Source organism: Ceratina calcarata, unplaced genomic scaffold (genome assembly GCF_001652005.2).
Source record: "Ceratina calcarata isolate Rehan_Ccalc_2016 unplaced genomic scaffold, ASM165200v1 scaffold165.2, whole genome shotgun sequence".
Classification (NCBI taxonomy): Eukaryota; Metazoa; Arthropoda; class Insecta; order Hymenoptera; family Apidae; genus Ceratina; species Ceratina calcarata.
In genome coordinates, this window is record NW_017137815.1 from 248986 (window position 1) to 267687 (window position 18702).

Below are 18702 nucleotides of genomic sequence, written 5' to 3' on the forward strand. Positions count from 1 at the left end.
TAAGTACTGCCTGGTAATTTGAGGTATTGATTTTTATAGCCTCTCTCGGTGGGCATACATTAAAACTCCCCCTTTGTCTCCCTCCCCTCTCCTCTCGCAACCACCACCCTTCTTCCTCTTTACTTACAGTCACCCTCCGCCCGCCGCGGGGGTGACACGAACGGTGGTGCCTGGCGATTCGGCATAAATCCGTCTTTCTCGACCCGCTTCTCGTTCTCGTACGTGTCTTTACCGGATTATTTTTTATCGTACAAGCTCATTTATACGTACCATGTATACACAGATATGTGAAAGGCACAAATATTCTAATAGAATATTCATCGATCGCCAAGCATCGAGATTCTAATTTTCAATTATGTAGATAACGTATAGTACTCCATGTCACTCGTAACACATGTTGTAATCGAGCCCGTATGGCCGATCATCTCTTTATGTCACGACGCGTAGCAAGACTGAGAATGGAACGGTAGACAGGGAATAGTAAGTACGAAAACAGTCTCGGGGGCAGTTGGTCGAGCAGCGGCGAGGGTGTCATTCGGTCTCTCGGACTGAAAGGGGGTGAGTGGCCGCGTGGCGCACGTCCACTATCAATTTATCACCCACCCTCCTCCAGGGCCAACTTTCCCTCTTCTCGGACCTCGTTCTCGTTTTCCCTCTTTTCTCGGGGTCGTCCACCCTTCTTTTCTCCCCTTGACCTCACCCCCGACACCGACTCCGTCCTGCTTTATCCCTGATCCACGAACGGGGCAGGGGATGGGTCACTGTCCGACCGAAAGAAAGAGAGACCGTAACAAGAGAAAAAGGGAACGATAGCAAATAAAGGGGGTGGAAACTGGAAACCATGACCAGCGCAATCCGGCGATGGTCAGTTCACCCCGTGTGGGACCCTCCGGCTTTTGCGTCGGGCTCAGATACGATTTATGCGGCGAGACGATGAATTTTTATCGCTCATCGTTCCGATTCCAATTTGTAACGCGCGTATACGTCTATCTTTTCATTCCATACGACTACATACCATTTACTCGTAGCACGTGTGTCATAGATTTTATTCCGATAAATAAATCGCGCTATATATTTAATTAAATAGATAAAATAAAAAGAGAACGATACATGTACATGTACGACAACCGGACATACGTCGACGTTCCCGCGATTACATACTAGATACGTCTATCTTATTTCCTCTCTCTCTTCTCTCGCATCTAACGTTTCCTCGTTCTCGCTCGCCCTTTCGTTTCACTCCGAGAAGAGCGGCGAATCCAGAACAGGAATAAATCCACGGAAAGACGCGAGATATTGGTAAGCAACAAAAGACGCGACTCTCAGTTTTAATCAGTACAGATCCAAGTTTATTAAAATTCCCCGGCTGAATTTTCGCGGTTGAATAGACCATCGTCGTTCGGTCTTTGAAAGAAAAAGAAGTTCATTCAGTATATAGAGTAGAAACCGACTCGAACCCGGAGAATATCGGCAAACTAAACTAAAAAAAAAAAGAAAAAAGAGAGAAAAAAAGAGAAAAGGAAACGAAACGTTAATTTATTCAATGGCAAAGGGGCACGAAGAAGACACGAGAGGTACCAACTGTGAATAAGAGATAGAGAGGAAGAGAGGGGGCGAAGAGTTTCGGGTAAGGGTTGAAACCAGCGCGCAACCACCCTTTGGAGAAAGAAGACGACCGGGGGGAGGGCAAAGGGAGAGAGCGAGTCAAACGAAACCGCCCCTCCGGCAGTTTTTCCTCGTCGCGGAGGAAACTCTCGAGGTTTCGCAAGTTTTTCCTTTCTGATTTTTTTTCTAATTAATTATCGGTATTGATTGGTTCTCGATTTGACTGGGCGGAACGGCGAACGCCTTTGGCCACAGAGGAGCGGAGATGGATGGAAATGACCACGAAAGAGGAACCCGAGCGAATTAACTGTCCATAATTTGCCTCGAGTCGTGATTAAAGGCTGCCGGCCTCTGCCTCTGCCTCTGTCACCGCCTTTACGCGGAGACTCGAGGATTTTCGATATCCCATTCTTCATTTATTCTTCTACTTTCGAGAGCTACACCTTTGTGCCAAGTCCTTAGATTTTTATATCGCGGTCGATACGCGCGATGCTTAATTAAGGGAATCTTTCCGCTTTTAGTCTAGCCGCGAGTCCTTTACACCGTTCGGATCAACTTTCTCGACGAATCACAGCTGCGGTACACGTCCAACGTTGGATTACCAATTATATACGTACATACGTAAACCTCGGCCGATGAACGAAGCGCCAAAAAAGCGAAACGCACTATCCTATTCGATCCCGTCGCACGATCGTTATTGAAATTGAAGCATACCTGTTTTTAAGTTGCGGCACGCAGAACAGGCGAAGTGGCAACGTATGTTCACTAACACGATTTCACAGGAGCGGTACACGCGAACGAACCGAAGCGAAGGGGGCGAAGTGCAAGAACATCCCTATGGAAGCGAGCCACCCTTTCGGGGCGACCACCCTCGTCCATCCTCTCGACTACCGCACGACGGGGCAGTCTTGGGAAGGACCTTGAAGGAAGAGGAATAGAGGACGGAGGAGAAGGGAAGTGGTTAGGAAACGAGAAACGAACGGACGTTGCTTCTATTATACAGGGTGGACCGCGCGATTTTATTGTTGTCTCGACGGATTTATACGTTGTGAAATTGGGAGCGAAATACTTTCGAGAGTAACATTCGTGCGATACGTTAAGCACTGTGTGATTCACGTTTTCGAAATGCGAGACTTTTACCTTCGGTAGACGACGATACACTTTTACGTTACCATGCTACGTGTTACCTAAACATGATTCAGCGTAGAATGGACTAGGACCGAGTAATCGACTCCGGTGCGGGTTAGCCGTTTTCTTGTTTCGGGTCTCGTTCCGTCGAAAATAGTTGCGAATCGAAACAATGGTGGATCACCCTGTATAGCGACCGTATCTCGCGACACACAACCACAAGTCATCATCCCCCTGCGTACTTTGGCCGCATTCTCAACCCTCTCTTCCCCCGGCCCGAACCGGTTCACCCTTGACTCTCACCCCTTCTTGTCGTGTTTCACCTATCCGTCCCTCTCTCACCTTCGTCTTACGTACGCGACTTTAACTCGGACTCTCTCCATTCGGTCAACTCTCTCCCTTCGTCTCATCGTGAAACCTCGGGGAGGCAATCAATCCTTCGTCTTACGACGTACTGACCACCTTCTATGCGCGAGAGACGCTTCCTCTGACGAAGGAAGGCGTCTCTCCTTCGACGAAAAACGATCCCGAATGGTTAATCGTCGGTATCTTAGTTAGATTTTGCTCCGGTCGCTAGTTCTACTTGAATCGATGGTACCGAAATACTGATACTACGCGGTCTTTTGAAATAATTACTCCACGCTTTTATTTAGAATCTAGTTCGATTTCAATTCAACGAAAGCGAATACGGTTTAGAAGCGCGACACCCGTTAAATTCCTTGGCCGTGCACGCAACGAGGGAAGATCGGACAGGGCACGTAAGGAACTCGAATACATGCACGCGTACGAGGGGTGGAGATACGAGAGGGTGGGACACAATAATTACTATAGGTAGGTAAGAAGGGTGACCGGCAATCGATACGTACACACGCGTATGGTAGCTTGCGTGCACGTGCCACTATAGGAGGATCCATGTAAGTAAACATAATCCCCTAAATTCGATTCTATCGTTGATCGTATCGTATCCGATTCCTTATACGTACACCTAACGATCCCCGGATCTGATTTCTTGAAGAACTAATCGTTGGATTAATGCTCGACCGACCGAACTTTCGTAAGAGAATAGATTCTTCGTTCTGATACATTTTCGATCTAAATTTGGCGTATACCGAATTTACACGCTGCTGTACACGCACATGGTTTTCCATATAAGCGAACTTCCTTGGCCACCCACAACCCCCGCACTCGCCACCTCTTATATACCACCCCCTTGCCGACCGACTCTACTCACTACCCTTTCTCCTTCCGTGTCGCTCCCTCTCGCTTCCTCCCGATGCTTTCTGCCCAAGCGTTTCTAATTTGCATTCCCCTCCGTACTCACCCTCCTTCTCGCTCTCTCTCTCTCTCCCTCTTCGTTGGTCCCTTCGTCCGACTATCCACCCCGACTCCATCCACCGGAGCGCCTTCTCTCGAGCCGTCCACCCCCAACAACCCCGCCGCTGTCCGTCTTGCAAGGTTTCACGCACACGCGTGTTCCCCGGTCCGTGTGAGAGCCGAGGAGAGAGGAGAGGGTGGCGAGACAAAGAGACCACCCTTAACTTCGGGCCACGGAGTAAGACTTGCACAGACGGGGGGTGAAGCGAAGGGAACGAGGATCGGTCCAGGGCTCGAGCGTGCAGTTAGGTTAGGGCTGTACTACCTTCTTAATACCTTTCGTCGACCAAACCCTTGGCCTGTGTGCGTATCCATACGCCCTTTGGATCCTGATCGTTAAACGCGTACTGGCTATTATACGGACGCCCCGCTATACCAAGCCGTTTTGGTATTTAAACGCAACGACTTTTCTAATCTAATAAAATTCTCGAGACGTCGACGTAGGAGTTCTTATTTACATAAAATAATATTGAACTACGTTCCCTTACCAGTTTATAATTAATAACTGAACCAAATGTTCGAGCCAGATAAAGAGCAATCGACAAACGAAGCAAGAATATTTCACTCGCGTGCTTGTAATCCTCCGGACGGAAGACTACGAAGATTTTCTTTAAATTAGTATGAATTGTGAATTGAGGTTTTATATCCATCTGACTCAGATTTGTCCGAATTCATTGTGTGATTGTAATTTATCGCGTGAGGACCCTACCTTAGTTCTCCAGGTATCGATGATTATTAATACTGATAAAGCAATATTTTTACGAATGTACGTACATACATAATTCCATTTGGAAGATCAACCACTTATATTTTTGGAAACCTACTCGAGATTGTTAATCCGTTTGTCGGGCTGGATCGCGAGATCAAAGTTTCGGCATTGTTCGATCGATATTAAAATTTGAAAACATGCGTGCAGGGGTCATAGCTCGAGACGTAACACGCGGAAGGGGGTTGGTGGCGAACAGAGCTGGGGGTTGAAAGAAGCGAATGGTGGAAGCGAGCCGGTGGTGGTGGCGGCTCGAGGTGGTGGTAGAAAAGAGGGTGGCGGTTCTCATTAAGCAGCCCGGGCACCGAGGGTTTAAATAAGAAGAAGAAGCGCGTCGCTTCGGTGGTGGTAGAAGAAGAAGAAGAAGAAGAAGCGCAAGAAGACGCGGAAGAAGAGGAAGAAGAAGGGGGCAGGTGGTGGAAAAGGAGAAGAAAACCCTGGGTATAAGACTAAGGCGTCGAGGGGGTAAGGGAGAAGAGGAAACGAGATAGAGAGAGAGTGAGTGAGCGAAGGTGAAAGGGGGTTCTCGGGGAATTATCAGGGCTCGCGCGCGGCGCTAAGGGTTGGGGGTTGAGGGTTGAGGGTACCACCGACTCGACTCTAGCTGGCTGGCAATATGGCCGCTACTGATGAGCGATGCTCGTAACCCCTTACGCTGCTCCGCCATCCATCCCCTGACAGATACGTCACTCACGTCCCTTAACGCACTCGGGAATTACGAGACCGGCCCCTTCCTTCTTTATCTTCGTTACCACACTCCGTGTCGCGATTATAAAACCAGTTGCTCCTCGATCCGCGTAAACACTCGCGTCTCGCGCAATATTTATTGCCGAGCGATGCGATATTGGACGTTCGATTATGCGCGCTTGGCCGAGACGAACGCGACAAATATTTTTCATCGATTCCATACCCTACGCCTACGCGCATATTTTATATACTGGGACCTTAATATCGTGCACCAACCGATGGAAATAGGAAGCTAATCGGCAATGTTTAACGCCGAGGATATTTTGCAACGCATGACCAATACCAACTTACAAACATGTCGTACCATGTTTGAATGCAATTTTTAAATCGATGAGTTCTCATCGTTCTTTATCAGGTTTCGTTCTATAAATTTGGACAAAGTCGCGTTTGATATTTTTTTCTATTCTTCGTCATTCCACGATCGCTATACTAGTTCGTATCGTTGCTATGCTGGCGCTTTGAGTTAGCATCGTTTTATTTTCTAATTTAAATCACGTTGGCGTATACCCGACAGAAACCCAGGCGAAAGAAAGGGTTGAAAGGGGAAAGAAGAGCGGTCCGCGCGACAAGAAGGAAGATTCTTCCATCCTTGGGGTAGCGGAGGCTCGAGCTCGGGGGTTGGGTGGTTGGTTGTGTCGACGAAGGAGAGCCGCAGAAGGACTCCGTAGGCGAAGAAGAAGGAGTAAGGGTGGACCGTGGCAGAGGAGAAGGAGGAAGAGGAAGAGGGTGGCCAGGGCGAAAGGGGGTAGTTTAGACCGCTGGTGGGGGTGGGCCGAGCTAAGACGCGTAATGACGCCCTGAATCAATATGTGAGGCACTGAGATATGCATACGAACTAAGACAACCGCACACGGCACCCCGACCAACCCTCCAACCCTCCGGGCTTTCCTCTCTCCTCTCCCCGAGGGAACTCGGCGCGTCGCGGCGCGGACGCGAAAGGTGGGGAGAAATTAAAGACGAAGCAGGCACAAAAATAACGACCCACCACCGATCTCTCTCCTTCGCTCGTTTACCCTCGCGTTTCATCGCCTTTCCACTCGTCCCGTCTTCTTCTTTCGTTAACGTTCTTCGAGCTCTCGCCTCTCGCCACCCTCTGTCTTCTTTTCTCCTTCTTTCGGTGTCCCCGCTCTCTCGCAAGACGTGACTGCACCCGAGATGAGACCATAGGCAGAGTGGATACGCTGCCGCTGCCGCCGCTCTCCGGATAGAGAGAGGGTGAAACGGGAGAGGGTTGACGAGTGGTGGAGACGATCGGTTAGTAGATCGTTCCGATCGGGACGATGGTCCTAGAATCTCTCTTTCTCTCTCCTTTCCCCACCCCCCCACTCACTCTCTATTTCGAGTGGATCATCGAAACGATCTTATCCGCGTACAGTCTTAATCCACTGCCTCCCGGCTATTATTCGCTTTTGCCCGGCACAAAGAAATACAAATGCAACCTACGAACGTGTGCATCGCGTGCAACCCTATACAAGATCGGCTATTTCATTTTGCGTCCAAGCAAATATCGAACGATCGATTCGTAAATGAACGACAGCGAATAATTTGAAGTTACGCGCGCCTAAAGTATCGAACAGGTACAAAAACCTGGAAAAATATGATATGCACATTTTAAAAAGTGTCCTTTTACTTTGTGAATCGTCGTTTACTCATTCTACATGTATGGGCACGTACAAAATGACCGTTACCGTTTGATCGATTGCCAACGGGAGAAAACAGTAGTAAATTATATCCCAGATACACACGCGTAACATATTATAGTACGCAACTACTTAGGTGCACGGAGAAAGATATTTCCCGTGACTCTTAAATGCTCCTATACTTTACCTACGTTAAAATTCACGTCTCTTTTATATACAGACACTAATATTTTTATACCGATACGTCTTCATACTGCGAACTATCGACTATATATGTATATTGTAAGAGGAGAACGACGTTCGTGTCGCAAATTCGTTGTTACCATTAATTCCGAATAACGTCGATGCGAAATAAAAAATGGGCGAACGAGAAGAAAGGGAAATAGATTTACGAGTTTCATTTACATGTGACCCAATTCCGAAGAAGCTCGAAACCTAATCAAATAGCTACACGACTATATGCGAAGCGAGATTGAAATCTCTGATTTGGTTAAATTAAGCTACACACGAAACTCGGTAATAACCCCTCCCGGGACTGATTTAATGTATTAACGATCACGAAACCAGAAAGTCAACGATCCTGTTTCTATTCTCTCTTCCCGTCAAATTTTGACGGTCGTTTACAACGCGTTCTTCGAATCGAAACCTGCGGCTATCTATTCACTAAATTCTCCGGAGATGATGTTAATTAATGCGACGCGCATCATCTATGTATGTATAGTATACTTTATTTTTAGAGGCAGACGACGTCGAACGCGTTCGATGATAAATAAGGAAACCCGTGCAAAGAACTTTGACCAAGTAGTATAAACCTGTTACTAGTCGGACCAATGGGAAACATTGAATTCTCTGTACCAGTTGTATATATAATTTACTAACTTCATAATTTTTTTGCATAGATTGCAGAAGCATCTCGGAAGTGAATTAAAAATTACTCGTTCACCACAACGCGCTTTTTTTTATCGTTTATCACATGAAACTGAATATTTTGTGCCCTTCATACTTGCTATGCCATCTGCTGGAGCTGCTTCAAGTTTGCTTAAAGGTATACTAACTACAGGTAAAGCAACAATTTATACATTATTATCCGCCTTATTACGGTTTCCTTGTCACCCACAATGTTATCAACGGGTTATAGAAATTCTGATTAATAAATGAACTGTAAAAGATTTTGGTAATTTTATTTCATGCATATGATCCTTAATTAATCCTGGAAGTGAGGATTAGAGACGAAAGAGCGTCTTCTCTTATTGTTAAACCCCCTGAATAATCTTGTGCAAAGATCGAACAACTCTGACGGGGCTTTTACGCGCGGTACTAAATTTCAAAATGTTAATGCAAAATGAAACATGAGGGAACAACGAAAGGGACATTAAGGATGTACTGGCTATACAGTCAATCCGAAAAGTTTATGTACCTTAGAAAAACGCATTTCCTATAATTAAAAAGAAATCAGACGTCGGAAGAATAATGCTAATAATAAATAGCTACGTGCTAAAAAGTATAGAAGGAAATACCTAATTAAGTATTGACGCTGACGAAAAATTTTCAAAATTGCGAAAAATGCTTCAAATAAAAGTTGTTTTCCTTCTAATTTCGATATTTAACGAGTTACGTACGATTATTTGGCATTTTATTGATGTTGACAAAATCCGACCATCCCAGCGTCGAAACGGAGAACTTTTCGCAAAAAATTTCGTTTTTCCTTAATAACTTCTAAACTGTTAGTCGTACGGGAAAATTGCATAGAACCTTTCTTGTAGAGGACGACGAGATCTACAATTTCTGTATAACAGTTTTCCGCTAGCGTTAATATTTAAAGAGTTATGGACGAAAAACGAAAAAACAGTTTTTTGCAAATTACTCGGAAACTATTGACACTAGCGAGAAAGTTTTATATGGAAATTGTAGATCTCGTCGTCCTCTACAAGAAAGGTCTGATGGAATTTTCCCGTAGATCCAACGGTTTGGAAGTTATTGGCAAAAAACGAAAATTTGGAAGAAATTGAAGGGGTACCCCTTGGAAAAATCTCGGAAAAATCGAAAATTTTTTGTTGTTGTTTATTATTAGCAATATTCTTCCGACGTCTGATTTCTTTTTAAAAAATGCGTTTCTAGAGTGCATAAACGTTTGGGATTGACTGTATAGCCAATACATCCTTAAACTAAACCCATCCGTACTTCGTATTTACACAAAGAACGATAGAAATGTACTGTAAATAACCGAAACCCCTGCGTAACACGTACTGACCATTTTTTAGCATTACGGCAACTAGCCCAGCAATAAAACACTTTCACTAACACCCTAAGTCACTTCAAGGTAAAGGTCGAAAACAGGTGAAACGCAAATGTGGGACTTGTTTTAACGTGGCGAATCCGGACAAAGGAATCCATACTCCCACTACCGGAAGGTCACAGACAGAATGTTCCTGATTTTTTAATTAACTGAGAGGATTCAGGCTAGAGATGGTGTTCAAAATCATTAATTATTATTTATCACAATGATCGTAAAATCATTCATTCATTCAGGCGTCAGTCATTCGATTATTATGATGATTGTGAATCACGAATCACAGTTTACAAATTCACAGTCTACTCTCTATCAATGAGAAGCGATCACGAAAATCACGATCATCGTGAAAAATCTCGGTGATTTGGAACGCACGTGATCCAAAAGTAGCAGTTTACGCCATCTCTAGCTTCGAGACACTCTCGCTTGTCAACCATTACTGACCATATCGAACTCTCCGACACGATTTTACCTTTGCGTTCCGTTACAGTGTCAAGGTACTCTGAGATATTTCTGCTGATGTAATTGCATTTGTTAATAGTGATTATTAAATTATAAATACTGAAATCCATATTCAATTAATTAATATCTCTATCTCTATAAACTGTCGTAAAGTCATGCGTGATTAGAGACACTGATAGAAATCGGAACAGGGATTTACGACCTCTGTTTATCTGGACCCTCAATGCACCTCATAGGTTGATCATTGGCCGGTATTCAGAGTCATTGTTTATTCTTAAGATCGTCTTAAGTATTTGCTTAAGATCCTGTTTCCTGTACAAGACAAGAACTGGAAATATAGAATAGACAGGGATAGCAAATTCTTAAGACGATCTCAAGAATAAGCAACGAGTCTGAATATTAATTAACCGGCCATTAACTCGCATTCGTTAAAACAGGGCGACTGTACATATTGCATAATGTCGACGTCCGCTCTCATACAAAGCAAAGCAATTTACGCATTAGCATATCGTTTTAAACTGTTTTCTTTGTTAGTTAACTTATGAAATCTCTCGCGTCACAAGCAATTATAGTGTTGCTGGATTTTGCTTGACTGGTAACTAAGCCAGCGGCTCTGATGTTGGTACTGGATGGTAATGCCTGTTGCAAGACGCCGGTTCCTTCCTCATGGGCTGTAAGGCGGGTCGCAGTGGTCGGTGCTCCCTCGATGTTCCTTCCATGCAGGTGTTTTTCTCGGCTTAACGCTGGTTAGCAATAAGCAAAATCCAGCATTTTTAATTGTCTTCTATGTTTTCAATCTTTATCAAATACGATTTAGTGTCTTACTATTCAAAGTAGTAAAACAATTGTTATGTCGTAAATAAAATATCTAGTTTGCAATATTTGCTTTGCGTAAGAGATGCGTGAATTTAGATGGAAAGAGGATCGTTAGTCAAGTGTAAGGATCTCGTAGTTATCTCCACGTGGTGAGACTTGGCATAGTATCATTTCCAAAGTCTAATCTTTGGAATATTATTGATATGATACGATATTCGTCTACCTCCTGTTTTTTCGAACTCTAATGTCCCATTACAGTTTCCATGTTATTTACAACATTATCAACTGATTGTGGAAAACAACCCTAGAATTCCCATTTTCTAATACTTATACTTATGATTAGAATAAATAGAAGTTGAAGTTTTACACGATTGTATAAAATCTTTATGTCCATCATCATGACAAGAAACAGTATATATTATTAATTGCGAATAATATATTTGCGACTAAAAAACAAGTTTTTTTTACTAATTGACAAGCGAACGTGTGTTGTTAGTTATTCACACGACGATTACTAAACTTTTTGCAACCGATATTTGCATTTGAAATCGTGACACTGAATTAATTTCTGATGAAAAATGTATACAGCCAACGGCAACATAATCGTCTTCGAAATCTTTATTAATTATTGACTGAGTGGAAAATTTTTTATAATTTTATCGTTACGTTAGTATCAGTAATTTTTTCTAAATATATATATAGATTTTCTAAATATATAATATTTTCCGTCGTTACATTTTTATTCATCGAGTATGTATCTAGCACACTGACTAACAAGTCCTTTTTTTCTAAAAAGAAAAATCCTACGCAATTTTGAATAATAATTTGAAAAGAACGTGTTTTGTAACATTGAAAGGTCTATTTCTTGTATATCGAAAACATCGAAGAACACAATTGTCCATTGTATTTCCATTTCAAATTCTTTGAACTGAAAAACTTTACGAAGAACTTCAGTTCAAGTGTCCGAAGACTAACTTTCTTACGGAAACTAACATTTGCATTTTCGAGCTATGGAATCGATCGCCTCAACGATAGAATCAAAGTTCACGATTGGCAGAGGTCAAATTCTAGGTGAACTAGGCCATAATGTAAAGCACGGATCGATCATTGCAATGTTAAACAATGGTTATTGATCGCGCGTCACCTTAAACCAGTAAACTTACAATTCAATCGCGTACCACCCAAACGATTCAGCTTACCCATTGCCATTATAATTGTTAAATAGCCTATGTTATACGTTTGTAAGAAATTTAAATAGGAAAAAATACATGAGCCATAAAATCTGTGAACCGCGAAGTTCAAAGATTGGATGGCATGTTTCCGTAGAACGGCTAACTTGAATATATTTTCATCTGGTACTTGACGACCATGGGAACGATCGTCGTAATTGCGTATACTCGGAAGACACCTGTTCTCCTACCGCGCGCGGTCCAAAGACGCAACTTCTCTGCTTCTTTCCTTTCGTCGCCGTCGTCTCGTCGCCTCGTTCGTAAGCAAACGAACGGACCAACAAACGTGCAACGACCAAGGGAAAGTTCCTGCCGGACAGTCGCCGGGGTGCCACGAAACAAGGTGAACGGGTTTGCCTGCTCCTTCGCCAGCCAAGACGCGCGTGTCTGAATCAACTACGAGTCGAATAATTTCTCGCAAGACGTTCAATAATGCCTTCTCGATTCGCTTGAATTTAGTGCTTCGTCTTTTCTCCGGTGTCAGAGTGAACGAATTCCCTGAATTTTCCCATATTCACACTCGACGAATACCTACGTTTTGCCTGATCTAACAATCCTTTCTTACTCTCCTTTGCATTGAAAATCGTGAGTCAACGTTTGTTTACGAGTGACATAATTGTGGAACGACGAATCTAACGAATTATTGCGAAATCAAAAACAAAAACCAACGAACATTTTCAGAACGGAATCCACGAAAAATCTGCAATTTCACCGTTCAATCAGTTATTTCTTAATTTAATCAGTTATAACACCAGGAAACGAAAGTTAATTAGAACCAATTGCTGTGCTCTTATAGCTTACATAATAAGAGTCGGAAGCGTTATAGAATAATAAGAAAAGTTCGTCATAAAATATAAGTAGAGAACGTAAATTATAAATTCCTGGCATACGTAACCGATTAATTTCGATGACTCAATTCGTGTTTTGCGTAATTTGATTTTAACCCGAGGACGAGTAGACGAACGTTAACACGGACGCAATAGTACATAGAGATAATTACAGTAATCTTTGGAAATATCTCTTCTTCTTTTTTGAACAGGCGAGTTAAGCAACAAAACCGTCTGGCTCAGCGGTTTTCGGGTCGCCGTTGAATCGTACTGTCGTCGCGCGGATCGTGGATCGCGATCGAGGAGGCAATTATGAGTGAACCAGACCTTCCACGGCGTTAAAAGAAACCGAAAAAACTCGTTGGTCGAGTAGCTAAAACGGTATCCTATATGCCCGGTCACGCTTTACGGGACCTCGCGCGTTAAGTGTTAGTGTAAATCTGTGCGGGAAAGTGGAATCTCGTGAATGATTTCGACTTTTCGAGGAGATACCGCGCTAACGAGCTAAATATACGCTGCTGTTATATGTACGTAAAAGCTTGCGATGTTATGCGAAGAAGCCGAACATTTCTAATCCCAATCCTTGTTGGCTTCCATGCGTTTCGATACGTCTCTTATCCGTCAAAGTTTGAGATTCATTTGTTATTGAAAAAAATTCAGAAAACCCCGATACCGAAGAGAATACGGCCGACTCTGCCGACAGACGTTACCAACTTTTTTGCCACACTCACTTTTCAATAACCATGATAAATATGCGCGTGTACATTTGCATTTTCATCGTGCCTTGGAATTCATGTGACGTCACGAACTCGCTTCCTTACGCTTTGTTAAAATATCGCATTTATATCTTATTGAAGAACGAGTACGAATACCAGGAAAAATACTTTTTGTCCCACCGGGTTGAAGTACAGATATTGGCTGTCGTAATTACACATATATAAAACCTTGTTATATACGCATGAGCATACATAACACTAAACTGGTAGAAAACTGCTTTACGTAAAATATTTGGATCGCGCATAACGATCGCGTTGCATAATTAAACAGCAATTCGGTTTTGTTTTCGTGAACGAATTTAAAAGAGTTAAACGTTTTAAACCAAAACGGAAATGTGGTCCGGGTCCAACAGTACACCGGCTTCTTAGAGTTACGTGCGTCAATGCGTCGCCTCGCGTCTGGTCTCAGTATGTAAGATACCTCGGATCTGGGAGATAGACAAAGACTTTCTCTAAACTAAGACTCTAAGCCTGTAAGAAGCAGTCGAAGCGCTTTCTCTGGTCAGCAGCTAGTTCCCAGATCAAACAAATAAACGCGTGCCTCGCGATATTAAACTGCACGCACTATTCCGCCGTCTATTTCATATTTTTTATCCGCGTTCAATTCGATTCGATTCCGTGCATGATCTTCGAGACCGATCAAACTGGCACATTGTTTATCTGCCATAATTATTACGTTACTTTTTGTTCGAATTACGCGCGGACTGTTTTGCTCGGGTATCACGTTTCGCGTTTGTTATCGAGATCGCTTTGTCACTTGGTCAGCGTTTCTTTCGAGAACGAAGACAAGTATTCAATCAGGACATTCCTTTCACAGGAAAGAAAACTATGCCGGCGATAAAGCTTTTCGGAAGAAAATGGTTGGCGGCGACCGACGATCTCGTTTACCCGGGGTTGTTCGAAATTTTTATACGAACCGTTTGGTGAGTACTCTATAAACTCGAATACATATATTAGATAATTGTTCGTGATTTGCACGTTCGTCAGGCTAATACTGATCGGTACCGGCTGTCTAAAATACTACCAATACACGTGGGATTGTCGATCGGGCGGCGAACTGGTCCGCGTGTACCTCCTCGGTGAAATAGTATTTCTACTGATATCATTGATTTTCGTGATAGTAATAGCGAAGCAAAGTTCAAAAGGATCCATAATGGAAGCGCAAATCCGCAAATACGTCGAACCACTGTTGACAGTTAAGTGAGTAAGCATGTTCACCTAATCATATAGTCAGCGTGTACAAGTACAAACTACCATTATTTACACGTCGCACCGTTTCGCGAGTTAAAAATGTCTTTGTACACACTCTATTTGCTTTCGTTTATAATTTCCATTTATGTAACGCGCATTTTCTCCTAGTCTCGGTACGATCGAACAGCTTATGTAATTTCGAGCTCTTTTTTTTTCTAACTGCGACGTTAATCGTAACTGTTACAGAATACTGTTACTGCTGCCCGAGATATGCTGGAACGTGCTAGGCACTTTATGGATGTTCGGCTCGAACGTGGAATGCGATTACGAGCATTACACCGTGACCGTGGTCCAGGCTCTGATATTCTTCGACTGGATCCTGATCGGTTTGACCATATTCGGTCTTGCGTTGATATTCGACCCGTTGGGTTCTCTGGGTAAAAAGAATTTGGACAGCTACACGGAGCACGAGAAAGTGAGCAGAATCTGGTTAAGGAGGCTCAATTTCATGTGCTGGATGAGAAAAGACGAGAACGCGAACGAGACTTTTCAACATGTCGCTGGTGAGACATAGGTACGGCTTTTATCAATTAAAAAAAAGTCCTGCCTCCGATCGGGATTGGAACAGTTTAGATTCCGCAGAACGAGCAACGCATTTCTATACGTCGTATCCGTAATTGGCTCGGTTTGTTCCGATTTTCTACGGGCAGGACTTTTTTCTGAGGCAAGGGTTAATAGCATGCAGGAAAGATAAAATGTATTCCTCGTTGGACGTTAATTACATAAGTACTGGATAATTATGATCTCAGACCGTGAATAAAAAGAGCGTACACGATGCCAAATGAGCATGCGTATACATACATTAATATGCGTATGCGTATTGTATGAGTATGCGTATACATACGTCACAGACATTATCCTGGTTTTCGTCGTAACAAATATAAAAACTGTCGTTCGTTACGCAAACACACAGATTTGGTCGTTAAGATCCAAGGATTTCTAGAAAACCACGATAATTTATGACACTTCGTCGTGGTTTAATCATTCTTACCAGAGATTGCACTTTGCGGTCATCCGATCTTATTAATTATTTACAACTTCGTAACGAGGTCAAAGGACATACGACGAAAAACGATTTATTAATAGAAAAAAGCTCGCCTGAATAATTGCTGCACCGACTAACTACCGGTTCCTTTCGATTGTCAGGTTTGTTGACAAATTTGTTCCGTGGAACAGATTTAGTACCATCGGACGTGATGGCTGGATTGATTCTGTTGAGAATCCGACAGAAGCGCGAGACTCATGAATTGCGTCGGTTAAATATTTTACCGAGAGCCGCTACTTACACTTCCGGTGCGTCTTTTTGTTTAATAAAATTAGAATTAGAAATGGTAGTAAAATCGAAGAAGAAATTGACATAGACAACTTTGTATAAATACTTGCAAACGCGGTGATCGAGATATTTTTTATTCGGTAGACGAAGCCGAAATTTTTAGATACGCACCGTCGTGGATGTCGCTAGATAACGCGATCCACTACATGAAACTCGCATCGGCCTGTTACGGATGGTTATACGCTATTTACAAACAGTCATGTCCCGGCTGCTTTCATATTATGCGAAACCTGACTTGTTGCGGTTGTTTCCGGTAAGCCGATACAATTGCAATTATGGATACCAATCGGTTCATATTAAATCAATTTCAGAACGAAGCATAACGCGATTACCGGCGATAATTGTTGCTACTGCTATTTAGCCGGTGTTAAAGTAATGTCAGGCATTTCCACGGACGACATTCTCTATGCATCTTTTAAAAATTACTTATGCGAGGTTCGTCACATTACAACAGTACCCCGTATCTTTATAAAAAAAAAAATCCGAAGATGAAAGGGGTGGATTGTTAAAACGGATGCACCTTTCAGATACCGTTCTGTGTGGTAGTTGATCATAAAATGAATTGTATCGTTATCGTTATACGTGGTTCTCTGTCCATACGCGACATATTCACGGACATAGCTGCAGATTCAGAAAGTTTCGAATGCGAGGGCCTCCCGCCGGGATCTCAGGTGATTATCAAATAGCTTATTTAATTCGCGACATTATAATATAGTTCATAAGCGATGTTACAGGCACACAGGGCCATGATAACGAGTGCTAAACTGATTCTAAGACAATTGGATGACAATAAAGTCTTGGAACATGCTTTCCTCACGTATCCGCATTATAATTTAACGATTACAGGTAATCGACGTCGACTAAACAACTATTGCAACCGTCCTATAATCTACCTGTTTTAAATGAATTTTCCACGATTGATTATTCGCAGGTCATAGCCTAGGTGCTGGTATAGGAATATTATTAGCTCTTCTAATACGTCCACGATATCCAAATGTGAAAGTTTACGCGTTCGCGACCCCAGGTACAAATCCACTATAAAATGATGAATCAATCTCGACATGTTAATTATATCATGAATCTGTGATAAATTATTTAGCGGGTCTACTCTCGCGAGAGGCTGCTCGAGTAACGGAGGAATTCGTCTTTACAATTGGACTCGGGGATGACTTTGTAATGAGACTGGGCGTTGATAGTACGGAGAATCTAAGGACAGCCTTGTTAATGACTCTCCAAGCGTGTCGTCTTCCCAAGGTACTAATCGCGAAATATAATTAATTGCATATTCATAAGTCTTTGGATTAAACAACGTGTTAAATTACCAATTGTTTTCTTAACGACGCAACATTTGCAACGCTAGAAACGATGACCGTGTTCTATTTCTAGTACAGAGTAGTTTTGAACGGATTAGGATACATGCTATTCGGTATACCTGAGAAGGATCTGAGCAAAACTTGGACCAATTGTAATGTAATTACAACGGCGGCGGGTACGTCACCGTTGTTAAACGAGCGAGACATTTATAAGAGAGAGGTAAGCAAACTTACGATTAACACTATTCCGAGGTCCACCAACGCGATAGAAAATATGTATTCGCTACTAGACTCAATGAAACTAACGAAATTAATGTTACAGGAAGGAAAGATATACGAGCAAGATGTAACTAAAAGGAGGTTCTCCAAAGTTAGATTGTACACGGGAGGTAAAATCCTTCATTTAATTAGAAGAAAACCGGAGAAAAATGAAGCAAGAAGGTACTTATGTGTGTCTATTGTTCTTTTCTAAAAAGAAGCCAATCAAGTCCCATTGAAAGCAATGAGACCTGACACATTCATTACAGAAAAGGATTATAGTTTTGCAGTTCACTCGAGGAACTGTTCATTTCATTTAATGAAAAAATAATATGAAAATCTCTCTTTTCAGCAATAAACAAAACACGAAAGCTAAGTACGAGATGCGATGGGCTCAGGCGGAGGACTTTATGGAATTGCTCGTAATGCCCAGGATGTTTTTAGATCACCTGCCAGACAACATAGATCTGGCCATAACGACTTTGATAGAGCAACGAAGTAATGTGCCCTACTACATAACTTAATCCGGTTCGGACTTTTTACAAGTCTCTTTTTATACTTGGAATCCAAACTTTGTGGTCTGATCAAAGTTTAAAATCAAAGGATATACCAACAAATAAAAAATGTAAAATAGAATTTTGTATCTCATAAGAAGGAGTATCTACAGGGTCCAGCAATTATGATATTGATTGTATCAAATAAACTACGTTTTACAAATTTACGATTTCTTAATTCATTCTTCTTGAAAATTTATAATCGTGTAAACGTTTCTTATTTAAAGGATTTTAATACCCCATCTCTTTTCCAAATTCGTTTAACGATACGTACACGAACGTATATTAAATATTATTAAACGATTAAAATAGTATGTTCAGATAAAATAAAAT

The 18702-nt window shown here is 42.4% G+C and overlaps 2 protein-coding genes across 9 annotated transcripts in view; one reads left to right on the forward strand and one right to left on the reverse strand.

Annotated features, from left to right (window-relative positions):
- lov (BTB/POZ domain-containing jim lovell protein) overlaps positions 1–18702 on the reverse strand; it is a 93366-nt gene that overhangs the window by 73233 nt on the left and 1431 nt on the right. Inside the window, exon 1 of one of the 3 annotated variants that reach the window (XM_026810668.1) lies at positions 2320–2403. The exons of the other annotated variants lie outside the window; for them this stretch is intronic. The gene's annotated coding sequence lies outside the window, so the exon portion shown is untranslated. Of the gene's footprint in view, positions 1–2319; positions 2404–18702 lie in introns of those variants that run through there. 3 annotated transcript variants of the gene reach the window in all.
- LOC108632710 (sn1-specific diacylglycerol lipase beta) lies at positions 12295–18536 on the forward strand. Of its 6 annotated transcripts, none has more exons than XM_018037443.2 (15): positions 12298–12642; positions 13097–13411; positions 14478–14583; positions 14648–14860; positions 15098–15414; positions 16058–16204; positions 16329–16497; positions 16556–16679; positions 16772–16915; positions 16979–17090; positions 17176–17268; positions 17344–17498; positions 17631–17777; positions 17880–17998; positions 18168–18536. In XM_018037443.2, the coding sequence occupies exons 3-15, from the start codon at positions 14489–14491 to the stop codon at positions 18337–18339; spliced, it is 2007 nt and encodes a 668-aa protein (XP_017892932.1). In that variant the 5' UTR covers positions 12298–12642; positions 13097–13411; positions 14478–14488; the 3' UTR covers positions 18340–18536. The 6 variants fall into 6 exon arrangements, with proteins under 6 accessions (XP_017892935.1, XP_017892932.1, XP_017892931.1 ...); XM_026810670.1 differs by having other exon boundaries at positions 12301–12400; XM_018037446.2 differs by lacking the exon at positions 13097–13411 and having other exon boundaries at positions 12295–12400.

What these genes read in the sequence shown, in the direction of transcription:
- LOC108632710 (XM_018037446.2), top strand. Translation starts at nt 14,489, where the DNA reads ATGCCGGCGATAAAGCTTTTCGGAAGAAAATGGTTGGCGGCGACCGAC. An exon ending in GACTTTTCAACATGTCGCTG is followed by an intron (nt 15,415 to 16,057) that starts GTGAGACATAGG and finishes TTCGATTGTCAG; the next exon opens with GTTTGTTGACAAATTTGTTC. An exon ending in TTACGCGTTCGCGACCCCAG is followed by an intron (nt 17,269 to 17,343) that starts GTACAAATCCAC and finishes TAAATTATTTAG; the next exon opens with CGGGTCTACTCTCGCGAGAG.